The following is a 24,263-nucleotide window of genomic DNA, read 5'->3' on the forward strand; positions in this document are numbered from 1 at the left end:
GCATTATACCTTAACACACCCGAAGATATTTAGTCAGCCCGAGAGCTACAGGGAAGTGCAGAACAATCGTGCAGCAGTCATTTTTTTAAAGACCACATGGGGCATATGGCAGAGAACTGCGATTTTCCTGCCTGAACTACATGCTGCCAACACTGCTCTTCTAGGGAAGGAGTCAGTCTGATGAGCAGAGGATTGGATTGATATCAAAATATGTAAGATTAACGTTATGGGGACCTTAAAAAAGGAGAGATAAACCAGATCGAAAGTGCCAGCTCTTGCAAAATTCCCAGCTGTCCCAGATGAACCAGTTAATTAGTGATTATGCACCCCTGCAGCATTACTGAAGCCACCTAAGGCTCAATTTCATCCCAGGCTTGATCTGGTGACTACTGAAAACTCTTTTTCCCTCCCCCTCAATTACATAGTGAACTTTAAACACAGCCCCATTTGGTATCCAGCCTCCATGTGCAGCGAGCACAGGAACTGCCCATGCTTCTGCTTGTCACTTCTACAAAATTCCTATTTTAATTTATTATTGCTATATGGTGCTCTTGGAGAATCATGCATTTTGCATGCTATTTTCTTTCAACTGTGTTGGTACATGGGGAGAAAAAGTGGGACACAGAAGATGGATTTTGTTTTTGAAAGTTATTGACATAATTTGTCATCTCCCCTTTATACTGTATTTAAACTGCTAATACTTAATATCTTCCCCCATTGTTTATTTGGTTAAGAATTTCATCAGCTTGTTTGTATCTGCAGTGTGCATAAGTTTAGTTTATTGTAAATAGCAAAACATATATTTTGTTGAAATCAAGTCTCATTATTGGCTGCTACACTAGGCAGTCATTTCGCTTTCACTAACTCCAAACTTTCTAACTGAATGACCCAGATTCCAGTGAGATTCCCTGGGTTCAGAAGCTTGTTGCAGAGCACTCTGCACATTTGTGCTAGCTCTTTCTTTCTCATTTTCCTTAAGGAAGATATTTCCATCTGGTTACATATTCCTTCTATTTTTTTTTTTTAATTAAAAAATAAAATCTCAGAGTAACATCCCCGAGTGTAAGAAATAGTTTTAAAGGATATTTATCCAACTTACATAGGCAGAAGATATTTAAATCTGTAAATTGGAAGGATATCAGTGAAAGCTAATTGATTTATAAAATGAATTATTATAATGATTATAAATAATTTATGAGCAGGTAAACAAGATCTTATAAATAATTCCCTTATCCCTCTGGAAAGCTCCAACAGGCTAATCTAGGAATCTGTGTCAACAAGAGCAAAGATACTTCAGCATGACACTGATAGAGATTGTCTGATATTGTTGCCACTTACAAACGTTATTTAATTTACGGAAAGTAATTTTCAGCACAGACAGGACTGCTCTTCACATAGTGACAAAATGCCTGATGTGCCAAACAAGGTACGTTCAGACATCCAGGAAAACTGCAGTTAGTCTCCCTCTCACTGGGTGCCAGAAACCTGAAGCTCATGGAAGTACTGCAAGGCAGTCTGTATTGAGTGAACCTTTTAAGAAAAGTTGAAACAGTGGGTGTCAGGGGGATTTGAAGAGTTTTGTAAAATCATATTGTATTCTATTTGTTTGCTGAACAAATTTTCACCAGTTTATCTGAAATTCAGCATATTGATTTAAGTCATGCTTCAGTAAGTGTTCAACATGACTTCGATGGATGAGTGAGTTTACATTTATGGTTGCTCAGTTTAGTCCAGGCAGTGTTTCTAATCCCTGTGGAGTTGCTATTAGCCATTAGCTGACCTGAAATTCACATGAGTTGGCTTTAGTTCAGAGCTTGGTCTGCTCTTCATGGTTTGGTGGATTGTTTGATTTTTTTCTTTTTTTTTGTTGTTTAAATTTTGACCAGTGGTTTAAGCCAGTTTTTCTCAGGCTCAGAAAAGTAAAAGTGAGATTATCTATATTTAAAATGCGAAGAGATTGCTTTATGATGAATGAGCTCTTGTATAAATGATGTTAAAGGAAGCTTTTCTGAAGCAAATAATAAAAATAATTTTCTGATGCTTTTGCCTTCAGACTTATCATTGTCTCAGTGGTATTAAACTCGTTTTGGAATTCTGTGTTTAACAAATAAATACATTTCATCCACCTGTATAACAATGGGAATATTTAACCCTTTTAATCCACTTTTATAAAAATGGAAATCCCGAAAATGGTGTCCAACTGCAGCGCTATTTCTCTCTCACTGTCTTTTGCCATTGGTCTGTAGGGAGAGAAGTCAAGACTTCAGAAGCAACACTTCTCTACCTTACTGGTCTATGTTGACTGGATCTATCCTCTGAGTATTCTCCTCTTCAGAACATACAGAATTTCTCTTGGAGCAGTTATCCTAGCTCAAAGTTTGCTAACCAGGAAAGTAACAATGATTTTGACAGGAGTTATTTTTCTAAAATAGAGTTTGCTTCTTGTTGAGACCTTCTTAGCTTAATTACAAGCAAATCTCATATCTTCTAAAATCCTCCTTTTTTTTTTTCTTTTTTTTTTTCCCAACACCTGCAGTCAGTCTGTCTCTGTATCTGGACAGCAATTCATTTTTTCGCCTATAGACATCCCTTACACCTTGTGGATTGGCTGAGCCACATGTACAGGTGCATCTCCTCCACTGGTTTTCAGGAGCAACAACACATTCAAACCCTTTGCAAGAAGGGAATGTTATGATCTGCTCCTCTGCCTGTGAGACTGATTGCTGATGATCTACAGACCCTTTAATCATGATTAATAGGTGTCTAAAAACATTTATCTGTTTAGCTGAGACATGACTTGTTGCAAACCATGACATATAATTTTGTTTCAGGCCTCTGTAAGCCATGTTTTCCTAAAATTCTTCCGTCTCAAAAAAGTTTAAGTAATATAAATAAAAACTGGAATTATGTACCAGCAGTAGAGCCTGATTTTACAATTAAATAACTAAGACAAAATGACTGACAAGAGTGCTGCTGCACTGCTAATGCTACAAAGCCCTCTCCAACCAAATGGGAATGACAGGAGAGCTGGGAGCTCACTGCAGGCTGGATAACCTTTAGAACTGAGTTGAGATCATTGGAATGAGAGATGCAGAACTTCTAGCCTTGCACTGTCTCCCCATACACCAGGCTGGAGGAGAGGCAGGGCATTTTTTGCTGTTCCTGGCCTTCCACCAGGCAGAATTCCTTTCCAGTCTTTACCAGATGTCCATACTTCCAGCCTGGCCTGCAATGCACTCTTCTGCTCTTGCTAACCATGGCAGTACTGACACTGCCTGCTCATTGTTTAGCAGGGCTCCCCAGCAGCCCTTAGATACTCTTGGTATTTCTTGTGCTCATTGCCCTTAATCTTTGGCCAGGCAGGGCAAGGGACAGCAAGAGGGTGAGCAGAGAGGGGAGCAAGGGCATGCTTGTGTGGCCTCCAACATCAGCATTTATTGTTCCTATTCTGTGAGGAACACAGAGTGTGCAGGCAGTGTAATTAACTTCCAAAGTTACTGGAACCATGAAAATATAATGTGACCTTTTTTGGTGACTTTTGATGACTGACAGTCTAACTTTTGAATAGAATGTAGAGGAGTTACATTTTATTTTAGAAAAACGTATGTCTGTATGTGGCTTGTGGAAAAGTAGCTGGAATCTGTATGCAGTCCTCTCAGTTTCATATGCTATGTTTAACAAGCAAGTAAATTTCATGCACTTTTATAACAGTGGTAATATTGCTGTTAAATTAACAGTCTGATTCATTTTCTGGAAGAAGGATCATTCACCATGAGTTTCATTGCAGATCTCTTTCTATTTATTCTATTACTGGCTACTAGGTGATAGGACAAAACTCTGATTTGCAAAACCTTTTAGTGTTAGAAGACCCTTGTCTGTATTCCCCATGTGTGAAAATCTCCCTGGCTGGCACTACAAGGGAAGAATCTTAATGCACTTCTTTGGGTTTCTTCTGTAGAGCATTGGTTTGATGTGGCCTTTGCCTTTTTACTAGCTAATAGAGGCCCACAGGGACTGAAGATGGGTAAGTAGTTATTCCACTTAGCTTGTACATGTCCATAGACAAAGATACATAGTTACTTACCACAGAGATGGACAGGAAATAACAGCGAGGGAAAAAATCTTTACCTCATTAGTAATATTACGTTCCTATAGTGCATACTTTTCATATATTAAAAGTTAATAAGACAGTTTTAGATTACAAGACTTAAAAAGAGATGTGATCATAGCAAGTGCATCTAGAGGATTGGAATATATTATGAAAATATTTTAAAGCTTATTCAAAACTCTTACCTTCGTATTCTTTGTTTTTCTTACAACAGCATTTTTCAGCTCTTTCTTCGAAGCCTTAAAGGCTGCAGCTACTGTAAGAAAATTACTGTTTCATATCGTGTTGGTGATGGCAGTTGTAGCTTGAGGCCCCAGTCTTGATAGGGGCTTGGTGGCTGCAGGTGTGATGCAATGCATTTAGCAAGATACCACCTGCTCAGATACATCTGCACGAGACTCACAGAAGACCTGATGCATCAGTTTTATAGATAAGGAATTGATAGAGTAAGTTATGCAGTAAGTTATTAACTGACATACAGAGTTGAATAAAATATTCCTTGGGGAAGATTCTGTTTATCATTCCTGTAGGCATTATGTATGTTTTGCAGTGGGCACGCTGTCAACCAAAGCTAAGTTTAACGTGCACATTAAAGGTACTTCATTGGCATCTTTTCCTAGCCATTATATCAATAGTCCTGTAACTCAGCTGCCATGGTTTCGTATCGCTCCTTCCATGTATGAACAAAGTACTGCTCGTAAGAACAGATAAGAGCCGAGCATACATTTGGCACTATTTAATTGATGCTTCATCTTTCATCGTCTTTTAAATGACCCTTCTGTATTCTTCTCTCTGGTGTTCTCTCAGTTTACTCACATACCTGCACAGGGTTCTGTTTGACGCACCTGTTTTCTCCAATGTTCAGAGAAAATATATGGAGAAGAGAACTTAAGTGACTGCATATAATCCAAGAATTGCTTTGGAGGGAGCTTTGAAACTTACTCTTGTAAGACACTTCCATGTACTTACATATCCAAACATATGAAGCAAAAATAGACAACACTGATGTTGAGAAATAAGATAGAGAGTGAAAATGTAAGGAAAGCCCAATAATGTAAATAAATGTCATTATATCATGTCTAGCCATGTGTGGTAGGCTTACAGCATTAAGAAAAATTCATTTGAGCTGCAGCCTTCCAAATTTTCTCTGATTCAAATACAGATTTTTTTTGGAATTTTTGGAGGAAAATCCATTAAAGAGCAATGCTCTTTGTGTTATATTCACTGTCAGATCAGCTGATGCTATTTCTTTGTTAGCTCCTAGCTTTAAACACTCTTCTTGTATCCAGCAGGACTGCTCTCCTTGCATGGCATCTGACCGTCCAGCACTGGCTGTAACTGGGTGGAGCAGTTGCCAGTATTGCTCTAATTGTTTCACTTGTGCACAGTGATGAGTAGGGACTAAGCTGTACTTATAGTGTTGGAAGTTATGATTTTGGGTATTTGGGCATAGGCACAACAGAGATAACTTCTGCAAAGCTTCAGCATACAGATGAAGTCCTCAGATCAGATATCTGGAGAGATTTAGGACATTTGTTGTAGCCTGTAGTGATGCATCTCCACAGCAGAACAAGAAGCTTTTTATTAGACTGCAATGTTTTTAATACTGAACAGACAACAGCTAAACTGATCCACTAAAAAAACCTTTCCTAGGCAATATCAATCAAGGCAGTGACAGGACTGTAATATAACCTTTTCTGCTCAGTGTAGAAATTGTATCTTGCCTTACTTTTACACATTTCAGTGCAAGTTACGCTTGCAGCAGAATGCAGACTCTTTCTGTCTGCCAATTCTGAAACCTTTCCGCAAGGCTAAGCAGTTTGAGCCCTGAGAGAGGGAGACACTGGCTTGCTACCAGGGTAGTTTTATACAAATACAATTGCTGCGTTCAGTTGCCTTATTGTTTGTGTGTGTGACAACTTCATTTGGTCTGAATTAAAGTTCAGAGTAGTTGAAATGTTTGTTTTATCACTAGGTTTGTATAAAAATATCTGCTATAAACCAAACTTGTTTTTAGGGTAAAGAGCACTATGATTAGCTGCATATTTGCTTACACCACAGTTTTCTTAGGAAAGAGAACTATTCTGTATTCTGCTTTCTGTCTTCTTCCTCATTTATTTTACTTTTAAGGAAAATCAGGTATCTGTCTACATGAGGGTTGTTTTAAAGTCAGTGCATACGTCCATAGAAAATGCGTATCTAGTTAGCAGGAATTATCCACTGGGGCCAGACTGCATAGATAGCTCTAATAATGTATTTGAAATAGGATTTTCTTACTACACTGAAAAAAATTCCTCAGATTCAAAGATAAATCAAAGGCAAGTGGCACCCTGGTGGACCAGACAGCCCGTTGGCAGCCCAGTCACATGAGAGCTCCAAGGTCACCACCCCAGCACCAGCAGAGCTGTTTGCAGAGCTCGCTGTGCAGTTCCACATCATGGCTGAATTGGAATAGCTAATAGTCTGGCACTCCAGTTGCACACTGCCAACCTCAGTCCTTGTGTGAGCCTTCTGTCTGCTGCTTGGGAAGCTATCTCTGAATTGTAAAACCTGGGTGCATGTCCCTACGTTTAGCAAGCCTGAAAACTTTCTGTAGAACCAACATTAAAATATTGTTCTAACTGTGTTGATGTTACAGATAAGTGACTTTTATTGCAGAAAATGTACTTTCCTTACAACAGCCACTCTCAAACAAAGAGGAAGGATTAGCCATAATGCAATCCTTATTAGCTATGTGTTCTTTCTTCCCCATTATGATACAACCAGACCAATCCAGAATTTTCCTCAGAAGTCAGCATTTTCGGATCCTTAACTGTTTTTGAGTGAAGTATCTGCTTAATGCACATAGGATTAATTATATATATTTTAGGATGCTTTTTTTTTCTCGTAGAGGGATGAAAATGTATGTCAGATACTCGAACCCCTTCCCCACAGATTTCATTTTCTACCTATCCGTAATTTGGATGAAAAGTCACAATGGGGCTTTCCGAAGTTTTTGAGTTGGTGCCTGTCCCTGTTCCGCTGTAAGGAGTCTCTCTGGGCAGTCTGCATCTCCAAGAAGCCACTGAGGCCAAAAAAATGGAGCTATGCCCTGTCCTTACTAGGAAAGGAGACTTTGGTGCATTGCATGAGATGTAGCTTGACAAGAATCTTCAATCTATAGAGAAAATCAGGAGCCAAGAAATACTTGAATAAAGCTCCCACGACTAAACAGGGCTCTGAGCACCTCAGTTAATCTGCTTTGTGACCACTCCCCATCTGTAAGCTGACATACTTCCTTGTTTCACAAAGGCTTCATGGGGATAAAAATCTGTGAAAGTTATGAGATTCTCAGATACTGCGATAAGTCCCAGGATAAACAAATGTTGAATGCAAAACAGCAGCTTACATGGTACATATTCAAGGACATGTAGAATGAATTAGCAAGATGAAGAGACAGAGCAGAAGAAAGGGAATGGGAAGGAGCAGGAGGGAGAAAAGACAGTAACAGTGCAGGCAGCGTGACTGGGAGCTATGGGACAGCTATGGAATGTCTTAGCAACCCTGAGTTCATGCTGCAGATAAACTTACATCTAAGGAAAAGTGAGCCAACAGCTTACTTACTAAACTATTTTTTTCCCATAAATCTCTCTTTAGCTTCTTCACAGTGGCCAATAGCTCTCAAGAAGGGACCTCACTCTGTGTATCTAGAGCATGAGTAGGTGTGACAAACCTTAGTTTTATTTAATATTCCACTACAGTCTTATACATGGGGGGCAATATGACAGGATTTAAAAATTAAATTTTCTGTACTGTGCCCTATTTTCTCTGCCTGTACCAGAAAGAATAGCATACCTGGCTGCATACACAGGCTCATGTGTAAATAAACAGGGAAAAAAGCTATACAGGCTTCCTTAACTAGCTTTTCCCATTCTTTTTTTAGGGGTGAGAGTGCCTATTATGAAATAAGTACCATGTAGTAGGAATAGATCAATGGATTAGTTTCTGACAATGCAATAGAAAGAATTGAACAATCACTCATTAAAAAGTAAATCCTTTTTTTATAACTGCAGGTTAAGTGTGATCTAAAAGGAGAAGGAAATCTATTTAGCATGATAGAAAAAGTAATGAAGTGTAGAGGAGAAAAGATATGTTGCTGTAGAGAAAGCTCCTAAGATGGTGATGCTTGGTGGCCAATAATTACTAGAATTGGTGAGCATCCAACTCGTGCAAAAGGAAGTAAGCCTCAGCTAAGCTTTCCAAAAAAGACTTAAGTGATGCATTAAAAGTTGTCAAAATTGCCACTGCTGGTATCAGTGACAAGACTCCATTCAACTGCAGTGAAACGAAAGTGACTGCAAAGCAGGCGTGCTGGTACTGCAAAAAGTCTCTTCTGCAGCAAGTAACCAAATGGTATAATGTTAAATGGAGGACTTGACACAGATCATTCTCATGATTTGCTGAGGAATGTCTCAACTTGGAGTCACTGCGAGCTATCCAATGCTCCTGCCATTAAAGGAACCCAGGCTGCCTCACAAGCAGAGAAATAGTTTTCTACTTCTGCTCTTTGCAGTTGTACATTTTCTACTGCAGCCTATGGGTGTTGAGTTACTAACTGGATTAGGGACTTCTCTACAATTCATTTTGCAAACTCATTCACTGTGGGCTCTTCCCCACAAAACCCCAAATCTCACTGATAGTTAAGATCTCCAGAAAAACATACAATAAAATAAATGCTATTTAAAAGATGCTGTTTGCAGTCCTTCTGAACATCTCACTAGTGTGTCTAGGAATCTTTTAAAACCTGATGATAAAAGCCTATGTGACACAAACTGTGTAGTTTTTGCAGTCAGGTCTTCATGAAAAGGTGTATTTTAAAGTCCCATAGACAGAATCTTTTAATTAAGAAGAAAAGAGCAAAACCCACAACTGAAAACATGCATGAAAGGGAAAGATTAGAATTTATGTTTTACTTTGAGAGTTCTCTCCAACAGCCATCAAGCAAGGTAGGTTTTGGGAGGCGAGGTTCCACGTCCACTGAAAAACACCATCTGATTTCAGCAGACATCACACCCCATGGCAAAGCATTCTGCAACAGCCTTCCTTACACCTTTTATTGGAAGGAAAGTGAAAACTAATGTGAGTGTCAGGGAAAAGCAGCTGAAAGTTCCCCAGATGGCACAGACCTGCTGAGCAACTGGTGAGGGAGGTGGCTGAGTACATAGAGGGGTTTGGGAGGAAAAATCCAGGTACTATTTGAATAAACAGCTTAAAATAATGAAATGTGTCAAACGTATGTACAAAGTCCAGAATGCCAATGCTGGGATTTGATCACAGATAAATTCCATAAGATGGGATTCTGGAATTTGTCATCAAAATCCTTCAGTACAGAAATACACAGATCAAAAGTGGCATGAAGCATTTTCTCATTACATGGAGGAAATAAGTGATATACTTCCTAATATTCTTTAAGCAGCTCTTAGTGTAAAAAGGAGATGGTTTTACAGCATGAAGCTAACCTCTAATTTTCCCCACGGCTGCTTTGCATAGCGGTATTAAGGATTTCTCCTTCCCTCCTGCAGCAGGTCGTGGGAGATCACTGCCATCTACAGATTGGAGATAGTATCACTGGCATTGGATGGCTGAACGATTTCTACCTCCTTCTTTTCTCTTTGCCTTGCCCACTTCTCAGTCCCTCCCTATATTAAAAACAAACGAACAAACCCTACACACACAAAACAAGAACAACCCAACACACCCGACTGCCTCTGTGGCACGCGGATCCTAATGACCCGTATCAAAGGAAAATTGCCATGCTTTGGGAATGTTGGAAACTGCAAATGTATCAGCCAAATTATTTCTGAGCATGCTGGTTCCCAAGTACATAGGTGTTGTTACTTTTTGATCTGTTCTGATGTACATTGTGTCACTGAGTCCTTGAGAAGACTTTGCATCTGACATTAGCATGCATTAGAACATTAGGCAAATTAAAACTTGTCTACTGTGTGCATTAAGTGATTTGTCTGTTTGCATGCAATTTCTACTGTGTTATGCTGGACAAAGTAAGCTAATCATTAGAGAGCAAAAAAGAACCTAACAGGAGATGACTGATTGCCCACCAGTGTACCAGTGTATCTGTGTGCAGGAAATTACTATTAACTATGACTTGAGAATTCAGGTCTGGAAGAGATCACATGGCTGGAACAGCTAGGCAATAAAAGCCAAGTGTGAGTTAAATGCAGTAGTTATAACACAATCTGATGCTGCAGGGGATCTCAGCTACTGTCTGCCCAAATTTTCATCTTCATGCACTGTAGAAATGCTTCTTATTTGCTTCCCGAGATGAGAGAAATTCCCTGGCTTGTTTCCCCTGCTGTCTGTATATCCTCCTAGCAGCCAGAGAAGAGGTTTGCTTTGATTTGGGAGTCCATTACACCATGATAACAAGACTGCTTCAAGGAACATGTTCTGGTACGTACAACATGCTTTTACCTGTACTAGCAGCACTAACAGCAGTGAGCATACTGCTGGCGAAGTTCAAGCAATGAAAGCAGCAGCTATTCTTGTCTGAGCACAGGGAACAAGTGGTCTCTGGCTGAAAAATTTACCACCCTGAAGTACAGTTCGTGGTTATGTGGGTCCAGACCTTCTTAGGGTCCTCTTTAGCATCCTGTTCCCACTGAATTTGCAAGAGAATACACATGCCCAACATTGTTAAAATCTGCCAATAACTCCAATGCTGACACACAAGGGCAGCTTTCATAAAGCATGGGCTGGAATTTTGGGCCCCATTGAAATCAGTGGCAGAAGTCCTGTTGGCTTCATTGAGGTCAGGATTTCATTCGTGGTATTGATTCAGCTGCTCCCTTTAAATACAACAGTTTCCAGGTTGTTTCTACAGAAAGTCAATGTCAAGTGTGTTTATTTTTTTAAATGACGCAATTTTTTTTACAAAAGTAAATATCAGAGTGCCTTTAAAATTCCACAAGCCATCTAGGAAGTCTGTCAGCAGTCATGTCTGTGTTTCACATATTTTTAACATCTATTCAATGGTTATCTACTGCGTGAAAGCTGGGCTAGGGCTATTTTCCCTATTCCCGTACGTGGCCAGGAGGTGGCATTCATGGCTAACAGTTACAGCAACCAGAATACTCTCCGCATACAAGGGGAGAAAAAAGGGTATCTTAGTATGGCTGCTCAAGTTTCTCAATTAACCACAATGCTTAAATTAACGCAATAAATTTGATTTATGCATTCATTGTTTTATTAGGAGTGGTGGAGTTATCCAGTAGTAGCCATTAATCTTTGGGATGAAACGACAGGGACCTGACAAGCTGCATTCATCTTCTTGTGAAGTATTTGATAGTCAAGGTCCTTGTCTTCAGCTCTATCATTTTGTTCTTCAAAATAAACCAGTTTCCAATAATTGTTTCACCACTGTAACACCCACCATCATCAGAACAGTTAGGAAATTTAAGAAAAAAGTTGAATTTTATCTAGTCAATGAATCTTAATGAGATTTTTCAAAGTCTGATCATTCTGGCTTGTGATTGTCAGCCTGTGGAGTACTGCCATATTTAACATCTGTGACACATCATGCCTTTCCTGTTGCCTCATTTATCGACAACATGTGATGATTCCCAGATGTTCAAACATGGCAGATCCCAAAAGACCTATGAAATTACACTGAAAACAAAACAACATCCTTGCTATAAAAGTTTTGTTAAAACTGGGTATGTCGGAATATTCACAAGCTTGCTACAAGGTACTTACTGATCGATATTCAAATTGCTGTTAACCGTTGGTCACATTGTTTGAAATGCCCACGCTGTGTTAAGGACTCACTGTAACAAGAGTGGATACAACTTTCTGCTCTGTCATACCAAGTTAAAATGGAATTGGCATGTATTTATACAAGAAGTTAAGCCACCAGATTTATTTACCATTTGTTTCCCTTTTTTATATACAATACAGATGTGTGTTTTTTAGATTTTTACTCATCTTTCCTGCTGATTATGTTTCTACCTGCTGAAGCTAAATAAATCATTATGAAAGAAGCTAGCATACCGCATCCTGTAAGCAATGCAAGGTAGCACATGTTGTTCTTCAGTGCATCCTTTTTCCACTGGACAGTTTTGTTTTCTCCATTGTGAAGACCAGAACTTTCAAAGGTGATATTTAAAGTTCTGTCCTGTAACGGTAGAGCAGTGACATGAAATTCTGAATTGGGTTTCAAAGAGTACATGTGATCCAGTTCACGCCACAGTGCTATAGTGTTCTGCTTCTAAGGACTCATCAGCAGATACAGTACAGTACCAACAAAGATGAGAATCCTTGACACATCCAGAAGCTGGCATTAGTCTCCCTGTGACTCTGCAGTTTCAGATTTCTCCCTGGCTGTGGCATTGTCAACAATGAGAATTTCAGTATTTTCAGCTGAACAGAGGCAGCTCTGTGCAAAACTGGGTAGCTGTATTTTGACACATGAAATAGCAGCACAGAACTCAGGAGCAATTTTCTGAAGGTAGAGCAGCATTTCTGCCCATTATCACATCAATTCATTTTAAGTTTCAGGGTTTTTTGCCTCATTCTTCTTTAGGAAGAGACAACTGCATTAGAAAGGCTCGTAAAAAAGTGGAATCTGTTTGGGCATTCATGTCTTTATTCTAAATTACACAGATAACTCATTTCTGTTAAACAGTGTAGAGCTGTCTGTGAACACTGACTTCCTGGATGTATATTAATAGTAACAATTATTATTTTTACTGCTATCAGAAGCAATATAGACACCTAAAAGTCACAAGACCTCCAACCAGGACCTGTTCAGGTATCCATATCGTATACTCTGCAACATCAGCATTGCAGATTTTTTTACAAGCTGCAGCATAACTGAACAGCACACACAGAAGAAAAGGCTGTTGTGTTCTCTTCAAAATTAGAATGCCTATTTATAATACACAAATATGTAACTTTAAAAATATCTGTCTAGATTTTAAGTTGTTTGTTTATATGCCTTTTAGAAAGAGACATGTAATTGAACCGTATTTATTATCTAATGGCATAAAACCTAGCATGCTTTCTTCTTTTGTTGACACTTGCAGAACATGGAATTTAAAAATGAAGGTAGAAAGTATCCACAGAATCATGGAGATGCGTGTAGAGAACAAATACAGGAAGGGGATGAGGCAAAAAGGAAAGATGTGGATAATGGTAAGGCAATACGTGGAAATTCTGCTTGAGAAGAACAAACACAAATGCCAAAAACAATGCACTAGCTACATTTAGTTGGAAGATCTGGAGAGCAAACATAAGCATCCAAAACAAATGAAGCAGGTTAGCCAGAGTGTCTACCGGCCCCAGGGTCACACAGTCCTGCTCCAACTGCCAGCAGTGTCCATATGGAACAGGAAGCTTTCCAAATTCTGGCTGTATAGAAAAGACTATTGGCTTTTTTTCCATTTGCTGTGCAATGTACATTGCAGTGCAAAGCCACATCAGGAACACCTGAATCAGTGTATCTGCACTGCAAGTGCTATGGTACGCAGAATAACTTATGGTCTAGAAGCAAAACCCTACTGCTAGTCTGCTCCTCCTACCTATACACACACACGTTTTCTTAACTCCTTTTAGTTGTTGTTTTGTTTTAAACATATCTAATACCAGACCAGGCTGCCCACGATCAATTTCCTTAAGTGTTGTAGTCCTTTGGATTTCACTCTAGAACACTGTGCTATGTATTACTTCATTTAATTGCCAGTACTCTGCAGAAAGGTCAGTTCAGTTCAAGATTATCCTCTTTCTAAAGCTGTGGAACCAAATGAAGTTCTCACATGTTCAGAATAGGACACAATCTTATATTCAAGCCAAATTAATTTTCAAAGCCTTCTGCGAGTCCCCTCTAGCAGTTTGTTCTTTCAAGTATCAAGTTCCACTTGGTCCATTGCCTTTAGGTATTTCATACAAAAGGTTGCATGTAGTCTCTGTCACACCCAAGTTCAGGGAGCATAGTGTTCACTTTATGCTCCCCTTGCTTTTCCTTCATGGGAACACTAGCTTGGTGCTACTTAGCTTGGTGCTGATTCCAATTGCCATATTTACCTTCTATCTTCTTCCTTCTTATCAGATGCTAGCCAACAAATAATTTTGATACTGTAACGGAGTTACCAAGATAGATTGACTCAAAAAATTCTCCTACATGTTCTACTGGATCTTACAACTTGGTGAAAAATGGTACACTTCAGATGTACCATTCCATGAAAATCAGACTTGCCCAACCATTCCAGTGAGCTCCACTAATGCCATACCTGCTACCTGGGGTAATCCATCTTTGCAATACAAACTGTTTTTTTTTTTTAAATACATATATTTATTTTGCTTTCCTTCTCCATTGCCAGTATTTTGAAGATAAAGAATGGGAAATTAGACTTCTTCAACATGAAGATAATTCATAAATAATTCTCATTTATTTTTCTGTTATAAATTCAGAAATTAGGGTTGCTAATTTCTAATTAAATTACAAACGAAGCCCCATTTGTGGGTTTCTCGCAGGCTTCTCTCACCGACCCTGGTTTTGGTAAGCAGTAACATGGTTACTCAATAGGCTGTTTTCCCCTGGAGCTATTCTTGTCCTGTATCAGACGAGCACATCCAAAGTCTCCTTCCAATGCCACATGTAAAAAAATATTGCCAGGTAAGTGAATGCACAGTAGCTTGTTTTGAATATTTATGTCTTACGGAATAAGTGTTTTACCTTTAGTCAGTGTGGCCTGGAATCAAATCTCACGGAACTTCAGCACAAACTCATTGTTCTCTCCTTTTTGATGTTTTCCTTGGTGGCAGTAAATATCAGATTTCTCATATTTTTTAAGAGACATTCAAGTAAACATGGATGTGATTGGCTTCAGGTTGCAAGTAATATCAACTGCCAAGCTGTCTCTAGATCTTTTTTTAACACTACCAGTACTTATTTTACTCAAAACCCAATACTTCACATGGCTACTATTGCAGTTTCAACTCTTAAAACTTCTTCATTGGAAACCAAATGCCCATAAGGTTGTTTGCTTTTACCAGAATCATTTTCAGGAGGAATTTCTGCAGGCTGGGTTTCTTACAAAGTAATAGCCACACTGAAATCCAATGACTTATGAATGCATCCACTTATCCAGATACCTATGTTGCTTGAATTTCACGGGACCAATTTCCAAGCCCAATTCTACCACATAAGCAGCCAGCACATATTTTCCAGTTACCACTGTGATTCAAATCCAGTTAGGAGTTCTTGGTTTGTACAAAGTTCACCATCCCTATTAAAACAACAGTGTGTTGGAGCATCATCTGTAGTTGTCGAGTGCTTTGAAATTTCTGGAACAGGATTGCAGCTGTTTAAATACCTGCATATCTAGAACTCTTCCACCAAAGGCCCCCTGTTTCCCAGGCTCTGCAAAGTATTCTTTCACCATGCCATGTAGTGGCCTGCCTTTGGCTTATAGCAGTTCTCTTTAACAGAAGTTTCTTTTCTACCATGTCAGCATTTAGCTGTACCACTTCCTGGAGTTTTTATTTTATTTCTGATTTCCCTCATTTTACAGATCGGATTAGCAACTTTCCCCAAAACGTAAAGAATGTTATCCAGCAAATCACAGCCCCTTTTCCCATGATGTACAGCCATAGTGGTTACAAGGCTGAGATACTGCTTACCCAGTCTGTATTACTGGCTACAAGCTACCGCTGCTGCTTATATCTGAACTGAACACCAGCCTTTTTCAGAATGTCTCTACCGAATTGTTAACACCTGGGCCACTCAAGTTGGATTTTAATTAATTTTTCACCTTGTCTGTGTTATCATGCAATTAGCCTACGAACTTGGATTTCCACAGGGCACTTGCAGATTCTTGTACCACTTCAGCAGAAACAGCACGCCTCCTACCCTAGTGTAACGCTGGATGAAAAGAGGGAGCTGTAGACACATTGCCTTACTCAAGTTTTTATCTAACCCAGTTTTACAGCTAACAGCTGCAGTGACTATAATCCATTGATTCTCCTGCACGGTCTCTTCTTTTAAGTTCCTTCCTTCCTTCCTTCTGGTCTCCCCTTTCTTCCAGCCAAAGATTAGCCAGAGCTTTCTCCTGATTCCATGGTATGCTCAGAGTTTGCTTTAATACAATGTACAAGACTCCAATTTCTCAGTTCAGGCCTTTTTTTTCTCTCTCTTCTCAGCACCTCCGGCTCTCTCAAAACAGCTCATTTCATTTCTGCCAGCTGTGGCCTCTCTGAATGCCTCACTAATTCACGCCGTACCTGATATGGCCGGGGCAGTGAGCACCGTGCTGCGGTTTGATTAGGAAGAAAGCTTGGTGCTGAAATCAGGTGCCTGTGGTGTAATCGTGTTACCGTGGAACGAGGCTGAAAGCGCTCCTTCCCTCCCCACTAAGTGCCGTCAGGCAGCACCATGACTGCAGACTTCTTTCAAGTATTATTTGGTCCAAAAACCTGAGAGGATTTTTCCTTACAATTTGTCTTCCACAGGGGGTTAACTGGTTATCCTCATCGCTTTCTCTTTTGTTGCTTTTGCCTCTCGGATACAAAGTCTCTTTTGTAAAATAGCAGCCAGTTGGAGCTCCTTAATTCAGAGACAAGTCTCTTGATATCAGGGATACGTAACTGTTGCAGGTAGGACAGCAATTCCTTACTCTTAATTTATAATAGGACAATTACCTTGTTTTTTTTTTTCTTTTTTTCTTTTTTTTTTTCTTCTTTATTATCATTTCCTTGTCCTCATTGCTATTATGAGGAGATCCCTGGAGGTTTTCAAGGAAAGAGTAGATGTGGCACTGAGGCACGGCTTAGTGGGCATGGCGTGACGGGCTGACGGTTGGACTAGATGACCTTAGCGGTCTTTTCCAACCTTAACAATTCTATGAGTCTGTGAGCTAATTGTAACGTGCTCTGCAAACGTCTCGCTCACCCAGGCCAATGAAACCTGCAGGCTGCCAGTGAGAGCTCTGTGGTCCTGCAAGCACCCAGGGTTCTCTCTCAGCACTTCCCAGCTCCATCACTGCCAAGTGACCTCACAGCCCAGTGCCAGCTCTTTGCTGGGGGGGAAGACCATCCCTACCTATGGGTACATTGCTGACCCACAACCAGACATATGCGTGCAATCGCTTCATCCTGCAGCAACCAAGCACACAGCTGAGCCACCCATCTGCGCAGCTCTCCTGGCCTTCCTGCTGCTCCTTTAAAAATAATAATAATAATTAAAAAACAGCCACAGAGTGGGCTTATTCTGCTGCACAGCCCCAGGCAGTCATGCTCTGGACTGCTGCGATAGCTTTCATGCGCTAAGAGCATCCATTTAATTAAGATGTCGTGTAGCAGTGAGACCTACAAAGAGGAAAGCAGGCCCAGCCGGACAGCTGGATAGCCAGATAGCTGGACAGCACGCAGCCGGGCAGCCGGACCCCGCGCCGCTCAGCCCCGCAGCGCCGCCACCCCCGCGCCGCTCAGCGCTGCGCCCCCCGGCAGCGCAGTGCGGGCCGAGCCCGCCGGCTCTGCGGTCTTCACACAACACCGTAGCGTAGACGTCTTCGGGCGCTCAATTTGCATAGTCCCCCGCGCGCGTCCAATGGGCGGGCGACTCCGGCTGTGTCATTTGCATGGGCACGAACGGCGGCCAATAGGGTGGCACCGCCGAGCCCGTTCGGAACGCGATGTTTCCACCCGCGCGGGGCTCCGGGGCCGGCGGTGCGGGTGACACAGCGAGAGGCCGCGGATCGCTGCCCGGAGCCGCCGCACGCCGGCAGCCGCCTCGGGGTACGGGCTCCGCGGGGAGCCGCCCGCGGCGGGAGGATGTCCGTGGCGGGGCTCAAGAAGCAGTTTCACAAAGCCAGCCAGGTAAGGGAGCGGCGGCGGCGGGCTGGACTCGGAGGAGCGGCTCCCTGGGGTTCTCCCTCTGAGCGGGTTCTGGCATCGCCGCCCCGGGACGCGTCCTTCGGTTGCGGGGCGGCGGCTGCACCGCCGGCCCCATCTCGCTGGGTGCCCCGCGGCCGGCCGAGGAGAGCGTGCGAGGCGGGCCGCCCCTGCCCTCCCATCTCCTGGGGCCCGGCTCTTCGCTTCCAGTTATTGCTTTTGTTACTGGCATTTCTTTTGCGCTGGTTCTGGTTTGTGCCCCGTGGCCTCAGTTGAAGACGGGGGCTGTGAGGTACCGGCCGTCCCCACAGAGTTCGTTGTTGTCCTCGCTGAACGACTCCTGCTGTTTCCCTACCTGGCATACCACGCATCTGTCCTATAGGGGGTACTCTGCGTTTCTAGAGTTTTCCCTCCTTCTCTGGATGCTGTACTCAAATCTTTTCCTGAGCCTTCACATTCTCTCCCGCTGCAGCTTTCCCACTTTCCCTTCCCGCAGTGCTGCACGGTGGGGTTCTCCAGTGGAGGAGTTTGTGAGTTCCGCGGAGATCGGTCCTCCTGCCGCCTCTCCTTAATGATGATGGCAGTACTAACATGAGTTCTGTAACCTGTTTGTCCAAGCTGACAGCTGCTCCTGCTTGGAGCACGGGAAATAAAGGCTCAGAGCCGCTGAGCTGCCTTTCTGCAGGTCCTGCAGTAGGTAGCTGGGGTCTCTCCAGCCCAAACATGGCTTTGGTCAGATACTGACAGGCTGAGTAATTGTATCTAGCATTTATTGTCAGTAGTGTTATTTCTTCTGTGCTCTGTATCAGTCTCAAGGAATGCCACACACCTAGATATTTAGTCAACTTTCACTGCCTCTTTGCAAAAATGAGGGCTCTCTGGGTAAACAAACCCAAGGACAGCTTAGCAAAGGCTTTGGTTTGTTCTGCAGCCACCGTACTGTAAATGGTGCAGCCTTTGCTGTGCCGAGTTGGTAACACAGATGGTATTTTAGTATGGAAGTTAAAGAGGTAACCACAACAAATGCTTCCAGTCTGACGGCTGCCAACAGTGTGGCAGGTTGCTTAATCTGGGCACGTACACATAGCGAAGAACTAAATAACCGAGGGGGAAGCTGGAGAAGGTATCATTGGTGGCAGAATGGAACAGAAGGATATATTGAACTTGCCCGGGTATTTCCTGAAATGCTGTGGTACGTCCTCCAGTGTTCGTTACAGTAGGAAACTGGGATGCATAAGTCTAATATTTGATAACGTTCTTCATCTTTGGCCAAATGCGAAGTTTCCTTTCACTGTCAAATGAAGAAGTGAGTTGCATTTTAAAGGAAGCGGATCTGAACAGCATCTTCTTCAAGAAGGAAATGTTCCTTAGTAGAAAATGCTCGTGCAGGAAAAAAGCCGAGATTGGAACTGGATTTCTTTGGTGCTTAAGAGAACACGATTTACTTCTTAGGAGTTCCTTCTGGAAGACTTCAGATCAGACATTGAGCAAAATGATATAAAAATATATAAGTACATAGAGAACAATTGTGGAAAGTAGCAGAAAATGGGATGGTGAGGGCACACACAATAGAAATATCGGTACTCCATCTTTCAGCTTAATTCTTTTGCACGATGCTAAAACAAGCAAGTGCAGATATCTCTCAGCAGGACGTTTTATGAATCTCTTAAGTACTGTGGGAGCACTTAAGGAGGTGTATCATTTGTGTATTGAAAGGCTGAGAGATGCCAAGGGTAACTACTAACAGCAGACACAGGCACGGCTCGGGGAGAGAATGAAATTAATTCCTTGCTTTAATGTTCCCAAAGGAGAATGGGGGCAGATGACAAAACTGGCAAATTTCCCAGAGGACGCTGAGGAATACTGAGAGGAATGAGAATTGTGCCAGGACATGTGATTGAAGGAGAATATTTGAAGGTTGGCAGAACCTAGAGACAAAAAAAAGTCTGAAGGATGAAGCAAGTGAGTTAAGACAGTCTGTATTTAATAAGTTGATTTTAAAATGCGAGTAAATATCACAGAAGTGACAAGATCTCTGTATTTTCAGAAGATAATAGTTCCATGTTACAACAGATGTCTATTTAACTGAAATAACCCGCAGTTCCGACTGATCTATAGACTGATGTAGATCTAGGGTTATAGACCACACAGTTATAGAAGAAATCCAAATACATCATTTAGTGTAGCATTTCTAACAGCTACTCACTTATTGCAGAACTGTTTGGTTTTCTTCATTGCTTTTTTTTTTTTTTTTCCAGGGGAAATACATTTTCTGTATGTCTTGCTTTAGACTCCGAGGTAAAAAAAGGAACCAATACTTTTGATTGTATGTGTGCAGTAGAGGCTTATTGGCTTATTCCTTCTGGGATGTTTGTCTGATGCATGCCAACGTGGTTTATCTGAAGTTACTGCTGAGTAAATAGGTGTTCACTTTAAGAAAAAGGTCAGCAGTCACCTTTGTATGGCTCCTAAAGCCCTCCCCCAAGCTCAGATGTAACATGCTGTAACATGCTAAAAAGTCCCCGTATCTCCATGTTTGCAATCCATACACTCACAATAGGAGTTCTTTATGGTGTGAGTGTGTAGATTTTCACCTGTTCAGGGGCAAGGGTTGGAAGGCAGCTCTGAGTCATGGGCGTTTGTTTGCACTGCTGCAGTAACGTTTGGGCTGTTTGTGCGTTGCAATACCTAATTGCACTCCAGCCTCTCTACCCTGCCAATTGCTTCATCAGGGATGCAGAAGTGATAGACCCAAACCAAGCTGTGTGTCTGTGGCGTAATAGATGATAGCTTTTAGGAGTGCTAGAAATAGCTTTACTGTGCTTATTATGTGGACTGTAATTTTGAATTGAAACATTCAAGTCGATGTGTTTTCAAATAGATTAATTTTTTTAATTAGCCCCAGGGAGTTCTGTTCTCAATGGAAAATTTGCCTCCTGTCACTTTCAGATGCTGACATATCTGTTTTCCTGTTGTCGAGTGCAGCCTTTGATGCAGGTGGGTGGATCTCTGTGCGGCTGCGCACGTGGCGCGGCACAGGCAGTGGGAGGGCTGTGCCTTCTGATGCTCACCAGGAGTATTTTTAGAGAGCTGTTCTGTTTAGAAAAACTGTAAGTACAGAGCGTGGATAGGATGGCCTTCCTTTTCAGCAGGTGCTGCTGTAGCTTCTGCTGTGTTCTATCAGCCCAGCCAGGCTGGCATCTCAGTGCTGTGATGTTGGTCCCTTTCAAAGCAGGAGGCTGGGTGTTGGGAGCCTCCCTTCCCTTAGTTGTTCTGAGTGCTCAGCCATGACACTGCTGTAAGACCTTAAATTCATGTTTTTTGTCTTTTGTTAATTAGTTGTGTTAGAAGTACGTCTATGGCAGCAGTCTCAGTATCAACAGATTATTTGCAGTGTATTTCTTAGGCTTGACTACTCAGAGGCTGTAGAAATCAATACTTTTTTTTTTTTTTTTTTTTGTGAAACACAGGCCTGCAATTATTGTGAAAATCTTATTTGCAATGTAAGCATGAGCAATGATTGTCAGTGAATGCAGATTGACTTCTTAAACCCTTTCTAACTGTTAGTGAAGAAAAAAAGGGCAGAGCTATTCAGGTGTTGCTTCTGCCTGTAGATAAATGTGAACAGGTTTTCTAAGCAGAGTTAGTACAATATTTTTTACTTCTGAAAGTGGTTTACTTATATGCTCTGGGCACTTCTCTTGTATTGTCCTGAATGGCATTTGTCTTTTCAAGTAGTGCATCTGTCATCTGTTTGTAGCAATGTTTTTGAAGGCCTTTTTCTATCGTGTGTGCTTGGCTTTTGTTCCTTGGCTTTTGGCTCTCACCAGCAGTTACAAGGATGCTTGTTCTCCCCCAGATTTCTGCTGTTACTCTGTTGATTTATGTGGCACGTTGATCCAATCTGCTGGATTGAAAACCAGATCAGAATGGAGACCTTATTACCCACACAGAATAAATCTTGTTAGTTGGGTTTTGTTTGCTTTGCTTTCCTGACAAAATAAAGCTTAAAAAAAAGAAAAAAAGAAAAAAAAAAAAAAGTGCTGAGTCACAGCTTGAAGCAGTGATGGAGCACCTGGTGGGAAGGCAGGGCCAACCCACGGGAGGTGTATCTCGCTGGAGGTCCCTGCATACTTGAAAGGCCTGAGGCCTTTCAAGGGTGAGCAAATATTCTTCCTTCATTTTTGTGTCCTCAGCTGCTGTGTTTGGGCTTGTCCTTATTTTGCAGCAGCCTGGGACTTTGCCACTCACCCCACAAAGTGAGGTTACACAAGTAGGCAAAAAACACAAGTTGCAAACAAACTTTAAATGCTTTGGTAAACTGAGGGAAAGACAGACTTTGCACGAAGAAAACCTGACCTTGCCTTTGAGACACCAAAAGGCAGCCTTTACTAACTACTGAGTGGTACATGCAGATCTATTTCTGTCCTGCAACTAGAAGCTGTTACCATCCAGCTGTGAGAGATACTGTTCCTTCACATCTAACCTGAATTGGGCACAATGAATCCAGGACCTCAGCAGGGACACCTTCTATCCTGTTCCTAGACTTTATTACATAATCTGAGGTATTCATTTGCAAATCTGTTAGAATAATAGGAGCATGATAGTGGAAAAAAGACATTGAGTTTATTGTTGGAGATGTTTTGAAGTGGATAATTCTAATTCCTCTACATGGCTCATAAAGCAGAATAAATCCTCAACCAATGGCAGGGACAACAAAATGACATTCCTCTGTCTTCTGTGTACATGAAGATATCACACTGGTCACTGCTGCTCATCTTTACCTGTGTTGTGGCTGGAGACTCCTGTTATGCAATCAGGTAACTACAAAACTGTACTGCAGCTGATGATGCACTGCTCATCTTGTATTCCTGAAACGATGAGAGGAGAGGATTTGTGTAAGTTTCTGAGGTCTTGTTTGAGGATGGAGTTCTTGCTGGGTGTTCTTTTGTTGTTGATTGGTTTTCCAGGACCGGAGTATGAGGCCAATAGGTACAAAATATAAAGATAGTTGTTTGTTGCACTAAGCTGGTTTTCCATATTAAAAACACAAGTCTGATAGAGTTGGGAGGAGTGGGAAGCTAGCTGTGAAGATTTAAATTTATAAGTATATTCACAATTATATTAACAATTATATTTGTAACTTGCTAAGCAGGCTAGCAGAAAGGCATAACTGTAGGAAAAAGAAATGCTGAGTATTTCAGCCAGCATACAAGTTAGCAAACACAACATTTGTGTGCCTCTACAACCTCTAGCAATGCAGCTCTCAAAGCCTGCAGGAGTTGGATCATCTGTGCTGCAAGCTGGGAATCCAGCAGTGATGCAGCTCTCATTTGGAGATGTATGTACATGTACCATATGTATATGTAAAAATCTGAATAGCATTGCAACAGAAAATAGTACAGCATGATGGAACGGAAGCTGAACTGTGTCTTCTTGAACACATCTCCTTTTATAGATTCTTGGCTTTGCTGAAGGGTGCTACACAGGCATCCTGCAAGCTGGAGCTGGAGCCTGGCTCGTGCTGTTATTGCCTGAGTCATTGCAGCACATGCTGGGTAATGCATTGCAGTGCAGGCACTTGAGAGTCCTGCAGTGCTGCAAAGCAAATAGATAAGGGAAGTGCAGCAACGCAGTTGTGTTCAGATTTTCTTTAGTGCCATTTGCTAGGAGTTACTCCAAGTTGCTTAAATATCCTAAGCAGATGCATTTCTACAATGAATTGTACTCCCCTGTGGAATTTGAGACAGACTCTGAAATGCACGTACAGCAGGATGATTTCTGCTTAATTATGCTGATAGAAATCTGGGCTGACTCAGTGCAGTGTCTTCTACATAGGCAAAAGCAGCATAACAGTGTGACAGCAAAACCTCAGCCCAAACCCTTGTTTCCTATTGGTGTAAGAAAACTGTATAGATTCAGTGGTGTGATATAGCTGCAGTTCCAGAGCAAAGAATTGCTGAAGAATGGAAGTATTTTTAGTACAATATTTTGTCTGTTGTGCCACACCAGCACCTTCTATTAACACTGATGTAGTTCAAGTAATAAAATATGTCCCTTCTTTATACTTTCTGCAGCAAGCCTATAGCACAAAGTTTTGGCTTACAGTGATGTTATTAAGATCAATCTGCTTCTATTTATATAATGCCACTTCCACCTCGGTGTATTGTGCTCATCTCATTCTGTGCTGTGTTCCCACTGGTCAGCTCTTTTCTGTCCAGGGAAGGAAGACACTGCTGCAATTCTATGACAGTTGAGAGCCGAAGATGTA

The 24,263-nt window shown here is 41.5% G+C and overlaps 1 protein-coding gene across 2 annotated transcripts in view; it reads left to right on the forward strand.

Moving 5' to 3' along the window:
• The first annotated feature begins 17,878 nt into the window (after positions 1–17,878).
• SH3GL3 (SH3 domain containing GRB2 like 3, endophilin A3) overlaps positions 17,879–24,263 on the forward strand; it is a 44,908-nt gene continuing 38,523 nt past the window's right edge. The window contains exon 1 of one of the 2 annotated variants that reach the window (XM_042876254.1): positions 17,879–17,977. In XM_042876254.1, the coding sequence (XP_042732188.1) occupies positions 17,933–17,977 (45 nt within the window). In that variant the 5' untranslated portion in view covers positions 17,879–17,932. Of the gene's footprint in view, positions 17,978–20,941; positions 20,990–24,263 lie in introns of those variants that run through there. The other variant, XM_042876253.1, reaches the window with a different exon arrangement.

This window comes from Lagopus leucura, unplaced genomic scaffold (genome assembly GCF_019238085.1).
Source record: "Lagopus leucura isolate 7727_CA_CO unplaced genomic scaffold, USGS_WTPT01 Super-Scaffold_100015, whole genome shotgun sequence".
NCBI classification, from domain to species: Eukaryota; Metazoa; Chordata; class Aves; order Galliformes; family Phasianidae; genus Lagopus; species Lagopus leucura.